The sequence below is a fragment of the Micropterus dolomieu genome, linkage group LG23 (genome assembly GCF_021292245.1).
Source record: "Micropterus dolomieu isolate WLL.071019.BEF.003 ecotype Adirondacks linkage group LG23, ASM2129224v1, whole genome shotgun sequence".
In the NCBI taxonomy this organism is placed as follows: domain Eukaryota; kingdom Metazoa; phylum Chordata; class Actinopteri; order Centrarchiformes; family Centrarchidae; genus Micropterus; species Micropterus dolomieu.
Window position 1 is genome coordinate 17614708 of NC_060172.1, and position 19199 is coordinate 17633906.

Genomic DNA, 19199 nt, shown 5'->3' on the forward strand with positions numbered 1-19199 from the left:
AAAGAGGAGCTGCAGCAATGTGCAGTATGAGAAAAATATGGTGTTTTTTGAAAATTAAACCATGTAAACCTGTTCTGGTACAACCCCTAAATAAGATTTTGAACCTGAAAATGAGCATAATACCACCTCTTTAAGTAAATGACCTGCATACTTTTGTATATTCAGATAAAAATATACGCCTATGTGCAATTAGATTTATTTAGCATTTGTTGCTTTTTGCATTTTTTTTTAACATTTCACTACAGTAATAATACTGTACCAGCAAACAGAGACACCACAAAGACATACAGTAAACATTGGATGGAACATTAACATGTAATTTCATTCATTCTAAAAAAAAAAGAGTTAAGAAGCAGTCTGGTGTCAGAGTTATGTTAATTTGTAAGTACACTTTTTTTTTTTACACATGTACCCAATTTTCTCAATTTACCTTTTATTACTGTAATGTATCTCTAGACACTAGAACTTCTGTGGGCCATGTCGCAGCTACAATGCCTCCAAACAAACGTCCAATACATTGGAGGCTTAAGTCTGTCATCACATGATTCTCAATAGCGTTTAATGTCTAGATGAGAAATATGTGGTATGCAGAACAAATGGCATGGGTGTGTGAAATACTGTAATATAAACTGAGCCTCCCGATAACAGACAGAGGGAGAGAGAGAGAGCGTTCCTGGCCACACCTCCCTCTTTCTAGCAAGAGGAACAAACAGCAGGAACAGGTGAAAGAGAAGGGCGAAGAAGAAGCTACCTGAGGCTGTAGCAGCGGGTCCAGTGGGGTTTCGTTTGTCAGGTGGAGGGGGAGCAGGACGATTTGGGCGAGTTAGAATGTGTGGAACTAATGAGTTGAGCAGAAGAAGTGGCAGGGGAAAAAAGAGGTAGAGGAGGAAGAAATGTCAGAGCTGCAATGCGAGGAGAAAATTCATAGAGATCAGATCAGAAAGAAGAAGCAACAGTTTGTGTAAGTCTGCCTACCTGTAGCAGTGACAGACTTCTTGTCCTCCTCTTCATCGCTCTCATTGAAGTCATCCAGGTTGCCGATATCTGTGGGTTTGAAACTCATCAGGCTGGCCAGACTCTGCATGTCTTCATCACTGAGGAACGTGAAGGACATGAGAACAAACATTTATCAAATCATTACTTAGTGATCCTTTCATGAAATCTCCACAAACAGGAAAACAATCAATTAGTACTTAGGCATCATAAAAAACATGTTGTCACACCTTTAAATAGGCCTGTCCCAATAACAAAAACTGCCGTAATAATGGGAAAAATAACTCACGTGGCTTTTCCCTCACGAACAAAGACGCATGACAGCGACAGCTTGAGCGTGGCATCCACCACTTTGACAGACAGTGGCTTCAGCTTCAGTGTCAGGTCCGTCTGGGTTGGCGTCGGACTGGCAAACCGCTTCAGGTTGATGTCTGCTGATGCCAGCACCTTACGATGCCCCTTGTTTTCCTTTAGGTGGCCAAAACATCCATGATAGTATTTTAAATCATGTCAATTTAAAGATTTAAAAGCAGAGGTGGAGGAAGTATTCAGCTCTTGTACAAGTAAAAGACTTGCATGAAGTATTAGGGCAAAAACATGTCATTTAAGTATCAATAGCAGAAATACAGCAGAATAATCCATGTCAGTGTTATATTATATTGTTGGAAAATAATTATGCAATATGTAAGTAGTACTTTAACACTGTAGTCGCTTGAGGTGGAGCTAATTCTGATTATAATTCTAGGTATTGATCATAGTTTTGAATGTACAATCTTAAATAATTACAGCTGTGAAATTAATGTAGTGCAGTAAAAAGTGTAATACTTTCCTCTAAAATGCAATAGAGTAGAAGTAAAGTATAAGATACTCACACCCTCAATGACAAAGGTCCACTCTTTGTCCTCAAACTCATCAGCATTGACCTCCTGTAGCGATGAGAGCAAACAATAAGCATTCTCTGCCCATTCTCCTTCACCTATGTGTCTTCCACCCATTCATTTCCTTGTAAATATTACCATGTAAATGTGACACATACATATATGATTATTATACATCTGTGCTTTATTTATTTATTTATTTATTTATTATTATACCATATCTCACTTAACTGTTTCTTTTTTCATACTTGTACATAAGTGTGTATATATATAAAGTCACTGTATATTTATTCCTAATAGTCATGAATGCAAATCAAGTGAAGCACCCTGCCACATCAATGACAATATACAATAGCTTGTTAAGTTTTAGTAATTTTTTTTTATCATTCTTATAATTTTGTGATTTGTGGGTGACTTGACTGCTGTAATGCTGCAATTAGCCATCGGGATTAACAAAGCACACTGAACGCTGCTGTGGGGATGAACCATTCTTCCAAAATATTTTCCATAGATTTTCAATTAGCCATAGCATGTGATTATATTTCTTCATTCATTTATTTTGGTTTTGCACTAATTAGTCTGTATGTGTACAGTATGTGTAAACAGTGTATTGGGTTTTGTACCTTGAAGAGTGTAACAGAGATGTCAATGTTCTCTGGGACAGGCCACACCACCATGCCCCTGTAGGGGTTCTTGATTCCAGGCTGCCAACTGTGGAGCTGCACAACAAACAGCATAGTGAGATTGTGTGTGTGTGTGTGTGTGTGTACGTGTGTGTGTGGCGTTTCAGTGGTTTCACCTTGGAACACATGCGTCTGTTCCTCCTGGTCCACACCACCCTTAACTTGTCCGGTTGCCTACCGAAACATACAAACATGGATCAAAACACAAATACGACAACTTCACACATGCTGTGAAAAAAAAAGGCTGTTCAGAAAACCATTTTAAGACACATGGTGTCTCATGTTTGAGCTTCATTAATTAATGTCTCCAAAGAAAGTGGATGAAAGAGGATACAATTGAGGCAACACAAGGTCTAATAGAAGGTCTTATGACTGCTGAATAATAATGCCTTGGAGTCAAAGAACAGGCATGGATGTGAGTGTTTTAGTTTAGTTCAGTTATTAATATTAACACTTCTGAAATTATGCCAGAGTTAGCCAGAAAGGTTGTTGTCCTGAGATGTTAATAAAAGCAATGCAAATACAATCATAAAAGCGGTGACAAATATGCAGATATAAACAGAGCCTGCACAAAACAATGACATACTGGTGGTTTGGGGATTTCGTGTCTTATTTTGGGGGGGTTTTGGTTCCACGTCATGTGTTTCTACTGTTCTGCCTTGTTTATTCTTGTTTATTCTGGTTCTGAGTTTTAATTCTGTGTTTCAGATATTCAATCTAGTTCCTAGTTTGTTGTTTTACATGTTTTCTGTGGTCTGTTTGTTTCTCTCGTTGTTTTTAGTCCACATGTCAGTCGGTCTTTGTCTGTGTCCTCATCTGTTTCTGCATTTTAGTTTGTTCAAGTGTACGTCTCACCTCAAGTTACAGTTTGTTTATGTGTGCCCTGTTGGTTCACTCCATGTGTCTGTGTTTTGCCTTGCTCCTTGTTTTATTCTGAAGTTGTTTGCGTTTGCTGTCTGTGCCTAGTTTTGCTTCCTGTCCTGTTTTTTTACCTTGATGTGATCCACCTGTTTCATGATCCCACCCTGCTCATTTGCCTTAGTATTTAATGCCTGTGTTCTGTTCAGTCTGTGTCGGATTATTAGATTAGATTTTATTTCTAATCATCAAGCCTCTATATGTTGTGGAGAAGGGATGGTAGTTGGCACAGTTTCTTATGTGTTGTGGTATGTGTGTGTTTGTGTGAGTGTTAAAGCAGATGGCTGTGAGCACATGGTATTAATGTTTAATTTGTCTATATCCATTGGTAAAACTGTGAATGTGTGTACAGCATGTGTGTGTATTTATGCAGCTTCATGCCTGTAACCAGGCCACACGCTGTATGATATGTGTGTCTATGCTGTGTGTGGCTGCTCTTTTGTATATGTGTGTGTTGGTAACATGTGTACATGTATTGTAATTTCTCAGTACTCTACGACACAGGAAGTGAAACTGGAAGCTGCAGGGCCATGTGACCTGCGTCTATGTGAATGTGAGGCGTGCCTCTTGACAGGAAAAAGGAACCCCCATCACAAGAAACAAACACACACGGACACAGGCCCCCGAATAATATCAGTACACAATTAGAAATCATAGCACTCTTCAAACGTCACAGCTCCATTTCACCATTTCAACACCTACGAATGTTCTTTAGAATATTAATAGTAATAGTTTATACATGCTGAATATTGTCTCAAGTTTCAGTGTATAAATAGGGCTGTGTGTGCATGTGTTTATGTGGCATGTGTGTTAGGGGGTCAGAAGTGGCATCAGAAATAGCATTACAGGCACAGAGCGAGGATAATGGAGGGCAGAGAGGAGGAAGACGAAAAGAACAGCAAACACAGGAGACAAAGAAAGTATGATCCGAAACACAAAGACACAACCACATCATCGGTACCAGTGGGAGCATGAACAATGGGCAATGGCGGAGTTCTATGACTGGATTGACGCGGGCAAACATTAGGGGTGTAATACATTTTAGTAACATGTAATTACTGTACATTGTGGTTGGTGTTTTGTTATTCAGCAGACAATGGTTATATTCCACAGCTGACTAGATGAGCAATAAACATTACCACCCTCCATCTGTAAAATTACTGTAAAAATTAATATATCTATATATATCTATATATATCTATATATAATATAAAAAATTAACGTACTCAACCTAAACCTATCTCATGTTTTTGCGACATGAAGCATTCCTGGTGTTGCTATAAAAATAGTGTTGTTGCTAAGTCTTTAATTATGTCCGTGCCACTATACTGTCAACATCACTCATTTTCTGACTGTTGTCATGTACAAACTACTAGACCTTTCTTATCATTGGCTCCTCTGTGTTTTTGTTTTCCTTAAATGCAACAGAGCTTGTGATGGAGAATATCTTCTTCTTCCAGTCTATGATGCAAATAACATACACTTCTCGTCTTTAGTATCACTTTAAAAAGCAATTATGGATCTTTATGGCCACTTTGAGGCAGTGGAAACATGTTGTGAAGACAACAATGACCTATTATCCACTTTTTGATATGGCTAACGTTTTTCACAAATTGTAGCCTGTTTACACATCAGTTACAGAACAACTTGATCATTCATTTGGAGTCGTGTTTATGGCCACCAGTGTTCACTCTCTTGTATCTTGTTTTTTGGTCTCCGCCAACTCCTGAGGGAAATATCTGACTCTTTAGCTGCTAAATGCACCCTTATGTTCACCAGCTAGTCACTAACTGTGTCTGTCTGCTGTTTGGTGATGAGCAGGTTGTGGACAAGATGAAACCTAAACAGTAAAGTTGCTGGCTGGACAGCGAACAATGGCCTGAAACTTGGCTTTATGGAGGTTTACAGCTCCATATGCATCTCAGTAAAAGGTCTGTGTGGGTGATAGTCTCTAAGAAAGCCAATGGTCTCAAATCATAGCAGTACCCTCACCCCCTCCCCAAGAAGAAAAAAACACACACACACACACACACTTGTCTACAATCATGTGAGACATGTGGCCAAGGGTTAATTTCCTGCCTCTGATGTTTGAAGTGTCAGTAACCTCTGACACCAAATAGAGAGGAAAGGAATATGACTGAAACTTTGGATTAATCTTTGGTCATTTCTCACTTCCTCTATTTTTCCTCCTTCTCTCTGTGGTTCCTGACTTCTGCCTCTCCGTTTGAACAGCTCACTGGTGAGTGCTTATGAACTTTGATTTCATCACACTGTTTGTGGGAGTTGTCACTCTTTCTTAATCACTCTGTACCTTCCCTTCTCTGTGTCCAGACAACACATGCTCTCTACTGATCGAACTCTGAAACTTTATTGACAAGACTCTGTGTGTTTCTTATCGTGCTGCTGACAAGTCACTTACACAATTAATCCATACTTCAATGCAATCTGGACAGATAAGAAGGAGCAGTGTGGGCCACACTGACATGTGCAAAGGTTTAAAGATACTGATAAACATCTTTGTTGAATATCAAAGAATGTAAGTTGTTTTCAAGATTTTTTAACATAAATAAAAAAGTTAGACAAACAGGCTCCAGAACAAGGAAACAAAAAAAGATTTAGTGATGATATTATTATTATTATATTATTCCTAGGTTCCCCTTTTGAGCTCTCTAGAACCCTCAAACTGACTGATTTGATTTATTTTCTTCTGTACAATGTCAGAGCTAACTAATGGTCCATGCTGCATCACCTGGCCACCTCTCAGATGTTTTGTAAAACAGGAAATGTGATGTGATTGCGTGCCTGAAAAATAAGAGACAAATGAGCCCACTTTTGTGCTTCTAATGATACCTATATTGACGGTCAATGCAAAACTAAATCTTGCTCAAAATGTACCACAGGCAGTTGGTCTGATTGCCTGTATTTGTATACATTTTCAAATGAAAAGTGATAATAAAACACTAGCAAGACACTAACAGCACGGACCATTCACTGTCATATTGTGCCTTGCAGAGCTAATGTCTCTGTACAAATGTTCATTTTAATATCATATGATTTAAAACGTTGCTATTTAAAGATATTGAACGTACGTGGTGGGCTATTTACTGCCTGTCTGACATACACACAAATGTTATCGATAGGGTAGGTCGGGAATCGAACCCGTAGTCATTCACGTAGCCGACAGTTTAGCGCATCGGCTACGTGAGGGACGCCTTCTTCGCAATGTAGCGGAAAGACCCAATAACCTACATGAGAATGAACACGGACATACATTAGTCTTATTATAGCTAATATACTAAACAAACTATCCTGGGTTGTTTGCATCTCATACAGCTAAGAACTTTCATATGCGACAGGGCAGAAAAGCTCTTAATAGTAATTTCCAAAACTCACCATTTCTTGGTACACTCCAAAACGAGTTCCTGGTAAGAGGCAACAAACTGAAACTTTGAAGCCTTTTTGCCAACTCGCTGCAGTCTTTTCCATACCGAAGTCATGACTTCCTCTGGTTAAATAAAACTTAACAGGAAAAAAAGAAAGAAAACACACACAAACACACTCCTCAGCGCAACAATAATCCGACTTTGTCCGCTGCCTCCTTAAAAGTTCCTTAGAAGGTCTTCTTCTGCTACTGCTGGTAATGATGATGATCAATTTCACACAAGCTGCGACTCGCGCTCATGGGCAATACCTTGAATCACACTCAGAAAAAAAAAAGAAGAGTAGGCTCACGTCGCCATTTACCGAACAGAAAGTGCTGTATAAAGAAAGTGGATAATTAGGCCGCAGCATCAAAGAGGAACCGATTCCGCACTGCTCGCTATCATTCACACAGGCTAAAGACGTCTGACATGAAGCTAAAGTTTCAACCAAACAACTGCAGGCGCTCTCATATGCAACTTCTCTCTCCCTCCCTCTGGTAGCAATCCACATGGAGACAGCACCGCTCAGTCAATCCCTGCCGTAATATAGGTCTGCTGCCTCGAGAATTAAAGTTCACCCTCCCTCTTTCCGTCAGCCTGAGCAGGCAGTGGCAGAGAGACAGGGAGAGAGTGAGACAGGATATGCAAAGAGTCCTCTGGTGATGCAGCAGAATGCAAAGTTCTTTATCTTGCTGCTTATAGGCAGTGTGTGCAGGCACTGAGGTAACAGTCTTCAGTCATATACCCGTAGACTTTGATCTGGATTGTCACTGGAACAGGCTTATCTGACAGTCACTGATTCATTTCAGCTCTACAAACTCAAGATCTCTTTTAGGCTACAAGGCCCACAAGTTAAGGCATAAAACAGGCTATATGACACCCATTGTTTATTTAAAAATGAGCTCATAGTTATAACTCAAGTCACTTCCTGAGTTTCAGGCATGTCATGCAAAAGAAAAGTGTGTTTCATCCAGTTAGCGGCAGAAGTATAGTTTCCATGGAGAGGGCCAACCGAGAGGGCATGGGGATTTTCCTCAGTGAGAGCAGGAGTGTATTTTTAGGTAGGGGGGAACAGGGATGGATGGATGGACAGAAGCAGCTGGGGTGGAGGAGTGCAGGGCACAGCAACTCTCTCATGACTCAGAGTTGGTCTAATATTACACTGTGGGTACAATTTTGTTTATTTTTTCAACCTTTTCCTGATCTCACCATTGATTGTATTGCACTCTCTTACATCACACACACACACACACACAAGTGCACACACACACCTTACTGTCCTCCCTAGCACTCCCTGCTGACCTCCAGTCTGATGTCTATTCATCTTAATAATCACTCACTTTAGCACACTGTTAGTTTACTTACAGTAACTGCGTGGTGCGATAATAACAACAATAGCCAACATGATGGGTGACCAAAAACACAGAAATAAAGGCGCAAACATGTTAGAGGAAAGAAAGTGCCACAAAAACATGCGTCGCGATGCAGAGATGGAGACAGACAGATACGGACAGATTCTAACAATAACCACAACATGTGTTGATTATAAATAGACAACAGCATGAGTCCTTCTGCTCAAACATCACTCCCCATCATTCCTGCTGTCTCCACAGCAAATGGTTTTCCCCCAGTCTGCTGCTTTCAACATGACCTCAGAGGAGGAAGCCTTGACTGGATACAGTGTGTCCCCTGTTGGTCATAATTTGCAATATCATCCTCTGATTTACTTACTCAAACACAGAAATGCTGTTGTTTATGGTCAACTCTGTAGTTTATTTGAAAGATTTAGATAGAGAAAAAAAGCATTTCACTGGATTTTTCAAACCATGTCCTGTCTAGAAAACTGTAGTAATTCAATCCAATACTATTTAACAGTATCCACTATGCAGGATGTGTTGCTTTACTTTTGTGTAATATTTCTATGTCTTGTTTGAAATGTTTGGGTTGTAGAAAAAATTCAATATAAATATTCAAAGTTGGAAGGAGTTGTGAAAAAAGCTCACGACTTATGGGCAGTTGATGACTTCATCCAAAAGCCCGGAGTAGAATCCCAACAGAATTAACCTTTAGCTTTGCCTGATAGAAATCTCCCAAAATGTGCCTTTTTTCCTCTCAGGTTTGTTTTGAGTATGGACTGGTGAAATCTCAAGATGAAGCAAAATGTATTTTAGTACATAAATAACTTCTGGAGCAGTTCCTTACTGAGATAAATAAAAACACTCACATCAGTGTCACTGGCCGACATAAAACATGAGGTTACAAAAGACTATTTCAGCAAAGTCAAGTTTCTATATGATTAATAAAATATATAAAGATGTTCAATTATGCTGCAGGGAAGATACTGAGCAGACATTTTCTTATCTTATAATTCCAACATGAAATCAATCAATTTGGAGAGATTTATACATAATTTTCAAAATAATTTCTCCTCATATTTAGGTGAGAAAAATGTGTATGCTCATGTCAAATGCTCACAGAATTAAAGACAACACAGATTTTTGTCTGTTCTTCTGTCAAGTAAATACTATGTAACAGGAAAGATTATCCCTCTCGATTTACACAACAGGGACTGTGAAGTCTGGGATTATCAGGAAACCACAATCAAACATTTCATCCCACAACTGCATTCGCAGACGTCACACTATTTCACCCAGCTCAATTTCACTGCCAAGCAAGCAGCATGTAGTAGCATGCAGATTATGCAATGAAGAGCAAAAAGATGATAACATCTGGTCTAGTCTCATCTTGATTTTTTCCTCTTTTAGTTGGCTTTATTTCCACTGCAACATACAACAGATGGCAAAGTCAACACCAAGGTAGTGCATGTTTAAATGCAAATAAGCGGCCAGTTAACAGAGCCACTGGTTTGCTTTCATTTGACTGGCCCACAGCCAGATTTTTTTTTAATGAACCCACCAGTGTTTGGACGCAGTTTAAAAATGTACATTACCCACCAATCCTGATATGCAGCGTACGTGCAAACAAGTGGAGGAACGAAAAGTAAAAAGTAGGTGCAGCTATGAATCCAAACACTATAGACTGTTAGGGCCACTATTGGCCCCTTAATGCTTCTTGAACTTGCAAGTGTAACCAAGACATGCTAAAGCTGACTAACAAACCTGATTTTTAAGATGCAGTGGAGTGTAAATGCATCTGCAAAGGCCACGTATGTCATGTGCTTCTCCCAAAACCCTTCCAACCACATCAATGGGATGTCTAATAAAGTCACTCCTGGTTGAAAAGGTGTCAGATAAATGCAAACAGATTTATCAAACAGGCACTGATTTCAGAAAGTGTAAAAGCACAAGACTACATACTGGACATATTCTCTGAACAAAAGCTAGTGTAAATGGGGCCTGAAGGTAGAGTAAGGAACTTGTGTGTCTGTATCTTCATTAGGGAATATGAAAGGAGTCCTTGATCCACTGGTCCCTGGTGTTGCTCCTGGGTGGGGGCAGAGACAAGGACAAAGAAGATGAAGGCTGTGAGAGAACTCCAGTCTCCTCCTCATCTTCATACTCCTCCGAGCATCCATTATCAGCACTGAACGAGGCCTCAGACATAAGCGAGGACGCCTTGTGCTCCTGGATAGCCTCGTGGAGGGACCACAGCTGGCACAGCAATGACACGTCGAGTTGACGCAGACCGACCTGTTGCACAAAAACACAAAACATCTGTTCTGGCCATCATCGATTAGGTTAAACAACGGATGAGGAAAGTAGTAAAGGGCAATCCACGGGGGTGCTATTTAGACACACAGATGCAGGCAGGATATTCGGAGAACACCTTACCATCTCTTTCCGCAGCAGAGCCAGAGCAGCGTCCAGTCCGCCCGGCTTGCTGTGACCGCGTGGCGCATCCCCGCCACCCCGGCTGATGTCGGCCTGGATGCGCGCTCTCCTGCTGTGCAACTTCTCGATGTCCCGCCAGGACCCGGCGCTGGAGTTCAGGATGCCGCTCAGGCCCCTGGGCAGCGGCGGCAACCCCTCCACAGAGGTGACACCGCCCACCGGACAGTCCGCCGCGCTGCCCCGACTCCCTTTCATCACGACGTTGCGCAAAGGGGACACAACGCCACAGTTTCTGCACGGATCTCTCAAGAAAGCAGGACAAGGATCACTGTCAAAGGCAAACACAGAATGCGTTATGATGTCTCGCCGTCACCCACGGGTAGCCTACTATTTCCCCCTCTCTCCCGCTGTTCAAAGACAAAAGTAGGTCAAAGCACCCCTGTTTTGTGGATGTGAGTGGGATACAGCAGTGAACTCCGGCTTCCTGTCTTTGTTTTGTTTCCTTTCCTTTGTGTCGGAGAGTTCGCTGACAGCTCCCGGCTCCGCCCGGCCGTGACCCCGTCCCGCCCCACTACAGTCTGTGTCTGGGGTTTGTTTGATTGAACGGGATTACTATTGAGATACACTTTAGACACGACATAAAGAAAGAAAGTCAGGCTTTTCCATCACTGGTCATCATTTGGTAGACTGATAAATTAACCACATTAAAGAAACTAGTAGGCCTAAATAAATAAATGCGTCAGTAGGCCCTAATTTAATGTGAATTGTGTTGACAAGTATGGCTGCAGTGGTAACTCATTCACATGACACATTTTAAACAGAAATACAATTTACTTGTTTATTGATGTTTAATAATGGTACTTATTTAAATACAGCGTTTTCTAATTAACAACCTTAATGGCACTGTGTTTTGCATTCGGCGCCCTCTTGTGGATAGAAACAAACTGCAGAACTCCTGAACAGGTAAAGCTTCAGTTACATAATTACAAAACTCATAACTGCCTTGAAAAATACTGAAGCTGGCTTTTATCTAAGGTGAAGTGCTGTCTATCGATGAACAGTGCAGTTTATTTGCTCCAGATGTCTTTAGTGAATAAAGAATCACGAGCCTGACTCCTGAATATTGCCCTGTCTCTTCTGAGCATCACTCAAATCACATGACCATCATCATGTATCAAATATATTTACAATAAAAACCTCAGAACTGCCAGCACACAATGACAATCTCTGAATCAGCAGAGGGTAAGATACAACAAATCTATCCGAGCATCAGACTCAACAGTAAATCGAAAAATGCACCGAGGGTCCCATCAGAGGACTGGTGTTTAACAATATACCAACAGATCATACATTTGAACCGCTTACATTGTAGTGCTTACAGCACTGGCATTTAAGCAATGGAGTTTTAGTTTTTGTTTGAATTTTGTGATTTGCAGCATGTTTTGGATACTATGTAACAACCAATCAGAAAACAGATGTCATTTCCCCAGATGTGAATTTGGTGATCATTTTAGATTAACCAAAGGCAATCATCTATGTAAATACATTACCAGTCCCTTACTGTATAATACAGATTAGGATTTGTTTAATGGTCAGATGGTTTTAATTGAATAGCAATAATGTATTTATGTGTATTTAGAAATGTTCAGTTCTTATCATTATAAGATAACTTACAAAAAAAGTCAACTGTTCAAACATTTGTAACATATTTTGAAACCATGTAACACGATATTTCTGCCAGCCATATAGGTATGTTAACTGAAGAGCAACTTATGCACTTTGACATTTTAATCCTTTAATCGTATTTGAAGTGCATTTCACAACCAATTTTGAATTCAGCTCTATGCATCGATTCAGTCATAGAGAGATACTGCAAAGCAGTGAACCAGAGTCAGTATTCCAGGAGAGGCAAGTAGAAAGAGCGTTCCCGTTAATCCATGGTTTCAACCTTTTCCATGGTGGTTACTGGCTGAGGTCTTTGAGGCTGCGCAGTGAGCTGGCACAGCTGGCGATGAGGCTGCAGAGCTGGATACTTGACTCCAGGGAGACTGAACTATCTAGCTGTGTAGTGGCCCAGCGAAGTTTGGTTAGAACAGCTTCCTCAGCTTCTTGCAACACAGGTCGGATGGCAGCGTCCTGTGGACAAACTGGGGGGCGAGGTGGGGCCACGGCTGGGGTGGAGGCAGGAGTTGAAGGAGAAGGGACAGCAGGTAGAGGCAGGGCAGCTCTTCCCCCTGCGGCAGCCCCCTCACAGTGCTCTGGTCTGGGAACTGACACACTTGCCTGACTGTTGCTGGCGCTTTCACTGAGTTCAGGGGCCTGGGACAGCGCAGGGGACTGGGCTGCAAGCTGTCTCTCCCTCACTTGGGACAATGCTGCCTGAGCATTCAGAGCTGAGAGGAGTAAAGAACAAAGAAGACAGGGAGACATGGGAACAAGCCCAAATACAATTTAGAAAAGGCTCAAACAAGAACAGAATTGATGGAGCAAATGAGACAGAAAATTTAATAACATATGTGATGGTGGATCAGAAAACACAAGGAACAACACGAGATATAACTCATGCGCATTAAATTTGAGTTGTGTATACCAGGGTTGTCCTTATCAACATCAGAGTCCAGCTCCTGACATGAGACACAGTAGTTTTTCTGCTGTTTGTCCTGCAAAAGAATTGTCTGAAAACAGAAAACACACTTATTTTAACACAAACATTACACCACTCCACCTTTTCTACATTATTAAATGTAACAGCACTATCATCATCAAAAATGGATCATAAAAATCAACTTCACTCACCCCGCACACATCACAGCACTCTCCCAGCATCCTGTATCCTTTGAGCAGGTAGTCTCCCATCAGCTTGCTGATTTTGTCTTGTCGCTCCCTGCGAGCCTGGATCACCTTCATTTCTGCCTCTGTTGGAGGCTCCCACTCAAAGTCATTGTCATCTGGGGTCAGTAACAAAGTGCTGATTTAATTTAATTGTATTGCACCTACACAGACAGTGTAAGTTAAGCTAAGTTTTTATATCTGGAGTTACGTCTTTCTGACTACTTAAAACTTAATTTAAGATATCAAATAAAGGACCATGTCGATATTTGAAACTGGAATTACAACTAATCATGAATCAATGTCTGCAACTGAACTGTAGATATCTGTAATTAGAAACCCCATACACGTGAATGCAAAAGTAGTTTGAATCTAACTAGTTGAAATTACAGATATATTGAATTAGAGCTTTCACAAGGCAAAATATTCAGTTATGAATATCCAGTTTAGCTAATAAATGTTAAAACGTCTTTTCATACTGCACTGCACCATTGTCCCCACAAAATGCAGAGCTGTTTCTGTGATAAACAGTCCCTAGCACTGTTGAAACGTGTGTTTTCTATCTCTGTTAGCACTTTGCCGATTTTAATAATTCGATTTTACAAGACTTGTGACCTACCTCGAACATTTACATACAACACTTTGATCTACGTTATGTTGTTTTTAAACGTGATTAGCATTGCCACACTGCTCTGCTAGGAAGTGATAAGCTAGCTAGCTAGCAAATCCACCGGGCTAACGGTTATCTGTATTTTGGGGACGACACATCTTAGAAACATTAAATTACACACGAGAATCATTACCTATACGTGCGTCAAAATGTTTCTTTATCAACAGTACAGGTGATTGGTAGAAATGTCAAAGTCAGCTTGCTTACAAGCTCTTAAGTTCACAAACCTCCATTCAGAGCCATGTTGCTTCTGTGCCACACGTTGTACGTGATGACGTCACAACAGTCAAGTGCAGTATTCTTCTTCGTTGAGGTTTTTACGGTAGTTGGTATCCTTGCTTCCCCTTTTGGATAATATCCTTCAATGTCAAAGGCTTTCATCAGTCTATTTTTATTTTATTTATTGAAAATGAAGAAAATATACGTACAAGTTAAGGAATGTGTACACATACATTAAGAAAATGAAATAATTTACAATGGTGGAAATTAAACTAGAGCACACTCAAACATAGCAGCAGGCACACTCACAATGAAAAACAAGAGAGATCAAGAAAAAATAAATGAGTAAATAAATAAAATAAGATACAATAAAACATAAATATAAATAAAATCAAAGAAATTAACAAATAATTGAATGCAAAAAGACAAGGAACACAAAAGAGCAAGACAGGACACATTAATAAATGTGTGCATTTAAATTATCCATATAATAAATTATATCATTGCCTGTAATCAGTCTAGTAACACTCATAAAACAAAGTAGCCATTTTCTTCCCTCCACACTCTAAAATACTTTTTACACTCGTGTAAAATTGTGTAATCATCACTTGTCTTCCCTTTGTATTTTTTTCTGCATGTTACTATAATGGGCTCTACTTTCTCTTTTTCATCATGACCTGCTGGATGTTTTCCTATAGTCAAGATGTGTATTGTTATTATTTCAGCAGAGTCGTTGACTCCTCAATCATTCATAAATGCCATGGCTTAAATTCCTTCTTAATCCATTACTATGTATTCACGGTATACTATTGACTGAAGGGAACACTTACATCCTTCCAAATGTATCAGGCTACATCATGAACATTTTCCCCGTGACTTAAAAAAAAGAAGATAATTCACTTCTTCCTTTTCCATCCAGAAATGGTAGTATTATTTTAAGTTACTACTCTACTTCTGCTAAGGATTAATATTATGATGGTAGTCAATGAAATTGATAATTATGCAGAAAATATATAACCAAAGCATTCTGAAATTGATTAAATAAAATATTTCAAATGAACAAATTATTATTATTATTGTTGTTGTTGTTGTTGTTGTTATTTCTGAATAACTCCTGGCTCATTTTTACAAATCAGCTGAAAACTCAGTCTGGGTTCATTAATGGAATATCAGTCATGACTGCATGTGTCTCAATATGGATATTCTTATTGATAAAGAATTGATAGAAGACATTTTTTGAATAAATATTCTTCCTTGACTTAAAGGTACATTGTGTAATACATGGCCAGAATTTTAGTTTAAAACATTAAAAAATCAACAAACATTATCAAAAGAATGTGAAGAAGCAACAGTTCGGACGTTATGTCAAAAAAGTCTATGTATTATGTTGCAGAGATATCTACTGAAGTTACAGTGCTAACAAGCTACCCTGTGCTAATCCTGTATTGTAATACAACTCTATACCTCTAAAGGCTTAACTTGAACAAAGTTAGAATTTAAAATTGTACAGTGAGTCATGATTTGCTCATGTAGAAACTCACATGAATTGATTTTGAATCAGACAAATCTGCAAGCTCATGTTTTTTTTGCTTTGGCATATCTGGTGGTGTCATCTGGCCCATTCCCCTTCAGGCAGATTTCAACCATACTAGATCCGGTTGGACCAATCCCAACCATTTGTGGAACCATTTCAGTTGAATAAACTATCACGTTAGTATTAAAGGACTTGTAGACTAGGCTATGTTTTCACTAAAAGAAGAACAAACAACTGCACTTAAAGATGTTATTGATAAGAACAATGTGTTTTCTGCATTTCCAACAGGATATGGTAAGTTTAATTGACCAACTATGTTGGTAAATTTTAGTTGTAGTTTTATCCAATTGTGTCCATAGGCATCTCTGTCTGCACCTGTTGATAACGCCCCTTGGAAATCTAAAATGAACTAGAACTGCAAGTAGTTATAAGCGGGCTCCAAGCCTCCCAGCACAAGCCCCCCCCCCCCCCCCCCCCCCCCCCCCCCCCCCCCGCGAGTCGGCCCGGGCGCCCCGCCGTCGTGCCGCATAAGGTCCCCACATTTGGTGTTGATGGGCCATTCCAAACAGAGGCAGAACGTCCTGCCTTTGAAAATGCCATAGGAATGAAAGGGATTTAGTGAGAGATTTCAGCTTCACTTTTAGTGCCACCTCTTGGCCAAATTGCACCAAAATTGTCATGTGTGATCAGGGCCCCATGGGAACAATTGCCCCAAATTTGGTATCAATCGGAGTTGTGGTTGTGGAGATCTAAAATGCATGTAAGTCAATGGGATTTTGCTTTGACGTCTTTAATCTGCAATAACAGTGCCACCTATGGGCATATTTGGGTGAAGATTGGTGCCTGTAGTAAGGGGACCATGCTGAACAATTCGGCACTGGTTTCATGTCAGTGTGACTTGTGGTTATAGATGTTATAAATTTGTTGGATGAAATAGTGCCCCCTAGTGGCGAGTTGCACCAAAGTTTGCACAGGCCCTCAGGGGGGCGTCCCACATTAACGCTCCAAACATGGTGTCGATTGACCATTCCAAAGTGAAGATATGACATCACTTCCTGTTAGTGGCGTTTTTCGCAAACGTTTTCTAGCACATATTTGCGACATTTTTTGTCGGATCAAAATTTCCTCTACAAAGTTTCATCAGCTTGGTCCAGAGATTATCCGTGCTAAGTTTTTTGTTGATCGAACTTGCGGCTTAATTAATAAAATAGGTTTTTCAGTTTTCGCAATGTAGTGAAAAAAGTTTAGGTAAAAATGGGCGTGGCCCATACCAAGAGATTCAGCTCGATCCCCCGAATGTGTGGATATAAGGTTTTTGATATACGCCTTCGTAGGCGGGAGTTCCAAGCCCAAATGCGTTGACCTTGCTTATAGCGCCCCATAGAGGTAGAAGTGTGCGGATTTTTGCGCCTGAGTTACATTCAGTGAACTGGACTTACCCTGTGAGTTCCCCTTCGAGGGAACTCGAACTGCGTCAGTGACAACACTATGGGAACGCCTCTAGGCGTGGCAGGGCTGAATTATGAATGTAACTACTTCAATCCTATTGGCGTTGCTCGAACGATAGCATGGGACGGCGTAACTGGAGGCGTATAAAGCACGCCGGCCCAGCTATGACGAACTCTTGGAGGTGGTGACGCGGGCGGTGGCCAAGCTCCATATCGATTGGCCGCAGGCTGTGCAGGACACACATGCTGGGAGTAAGCTGGATGAGCGTTTTCTGAAGCACCGCGCGCCGGTCTCTGCCATTCTTGTCACTGTATATTTACAGTATACAGTCTTTCTTCTCGGATTTACACAATGAGTTGTGAAAATCCTGGAGCAAGCCCTTCACAGCACGCCTGACTACTCCCCTGCTCCTGGATTACAGCAACGTTGCAGGGGTTAAGGGATTCAGCTATGGGATGATACCCTGGGTTGAAGATGCTTTGGCCAGCTATCTCTCACCCGACCTTGCGCCGGCGCTGCCCACCAAGCCATGTCGCATTACATCTGCTTTGGTGGGCAAGGCTTATATGGCGGCAGGCAGGGCTGGTGCGAGCCTGCACACGATGGCGGTTCTGCAGGCGTACCAGGCCGACCTGTTGAGGGACATGGACCAAGGAGGGGGCCCCTCTGAGGAGGATGTCACCGAGCTCCGCAGAGCTATGGATCTGTCGCTCCGGGTCACCAAGGAGACGGCCCGCGCCATTGGCCGCTCCATGTCAACGCTGGTGTCCACGGAGCGGCACCTGTGGCTCAACCTTTCGGGCATCCAGGAGAGGGAGAAGACCTTCCTGCTTGATGCACCGGTCGCGACCTCTGGCCTGTTCGGCGAGGCGGTGGACACCGTCGTCAGCAGGTTCCAGCATGCCAGGACGCAAGGAGAGGCGTTCCGGGAGTATCTCCAGGACGGCGACGGCTGCAGAGAGACCGTCCCAGCCATCGTCCAGCTCCTACCAACAGAGCCGGATGCAGAGTGTCGCTTCTCTTGGTCCCCCTCAGCACACCCGGGACTCGAGGCGGCACTCTCGCCCACAGCCCCCCGAGAAAATGGATCTGAGGACTGTTCTTCAGTCTCGCCGGCGTCGGGGGACGAGGTCCTGAGGCTTCTAGCGGGGGGGGGGCCCCCAAGAAGTTTGCTCGCTGCTGGAGAAGGGGGCCGTGGAGCTTGTTCCCCCGCCAGCCAGGGAGTCCGGGTTTTACAGCCGGTACTTCTTAGTTCCCAAGAAGGACGGAGGGTTGCGTCCGATTTTGGATCTTGCCTGAACCAGGCTCTGAGGAGGTTCAGGTTCAAGATGCTCACCATCCCCGCCATCGTGTGTCACATCCAATCCGAGGATTAGTTTGTCACGATAGATCTTCGAGACGCATATTTCCATATCTCCATCCGTCCCTCTCACAGGAGGTTCCTGAGGTTCGCCTTTGGGGGCATGGTGTACCAGTATCGGGTTCTTCCGTTCGGCCTAGCACTCTCCCCTCGCACGTTCACCTAGTGTATGGAAAGCTGCATCCAGCGTCATACCTTCTGGCCTGCTACATATGAGAGCCCTGCAGTGGTGGTTGAAGACCAAGGGGTTCTCCCCGAGGGGGAACCCGTTCCGTCTGATACGGGTTACGAGCAGGTGCCTTCGTTCCCTGTCTGTATGGAAGAAACCTTGGTTTTTGTCCCAGGGTCCCAAGTTGGGGGTGCCATGTCACCGGACAATTATTTCGACAGACGCCTCCCTCACGGGGTGGGGCGCGGTCATGGACAGCCACTTTTCGAGAGGATCCTGGCAGG

General features: G+C 41.9%; 3 protein-coding genes across 6 annotated transcripts in view; all 3 read right to left on the minus strand.

The window, feature by feature from the left end:
• Positions 1-7461, minus strand: part of LOC123963733 (EH domain-binding protein 1-like) — a 36047-nt gene extending 28586 nt beyond the window's left edge. For all 3 annotated transcript variants that reach the window (XM_046040765.1, XM_046040764.1, XM_046040763.1), the window contains exons 1-6: positions 6866-7461; positions 2671-2728; positions 2495-2590; positions 1866-1919; positions 1283-1461; positions 976-1094 (exon numbers count right to left, since the gene is read on the minus strand). In XM_046040765.1, the coding sequence (XP_045896721.1) occupies positions 976-1094; positions 1283-1461; positions 1866-1919; positions 2495-2590; positions 2671-2728; positions 6866-6969 (610 nt within the window). In that variant the 5' untranslated portion in view covers positions 6970-7461. The remainder of the gene's footprint in view (positions 1-975; positions 1095-1282; positions 1462-1865; positions 1920-2494; positions 2591-2670; positions 2729-6865) is intronic.
• A 307-nt stretch (positions 7462-7768) lies between these two features.
• Positions 7769-11439, minus strand: fam89b (family with sequence similarity 89 member B). The gene is made up of 3 exons (XM_046040575.1): positions 11123-11439; positions 10686-11013; positions 7769-10544 (listed from the first exon to the last, which is right to left on the minus strand). The coding sequence occupies exons 2-3, from the start codon at positions 10938-10940 to the stop codon at positions 10290-10292; spliced, it is 510 nt and encodes a 169-aa protein (XP_045896531.1). The 5' UTR covers positions 10941-11013; positions 11123-11439; the 3' UTR covers positions 7769-10289.
• A 70-nt stretch (positions 11440-11509) lies between these two features.
• Positions 11510-14522, minus strand: znrd2 (zinc ribbon domain containing 2). Of its 2 annotated transcripts, none has more exons than XM_046040573.1 (4): positions 14412-14522; positions 13482-13633; positions 13276-13360; positions 11510-13078 (listed from the first exon to the last, which is right to left on the minus strand). In XM_046040573.1, exons 1-4 carry the CDS (start codon positions 14425-14427, stop codon positions 12648-12650), a joined length of 684 nt encoding a protein of 227 aa, XP_045896529.1. In that variant the 5' UTR covers positions 14428-14522; the 3' UTR covers positions 11510-12647. The 2 variants fall into 2 exon arrangements, with proteins under 2 accessions (XP_045896529.1, XP_045896530.1); XM_046040574.1 differs by having other exon boundaries at positions 14318-14422.
• Positions 14523-19199: the final 4677 nt, after the last annotated feature.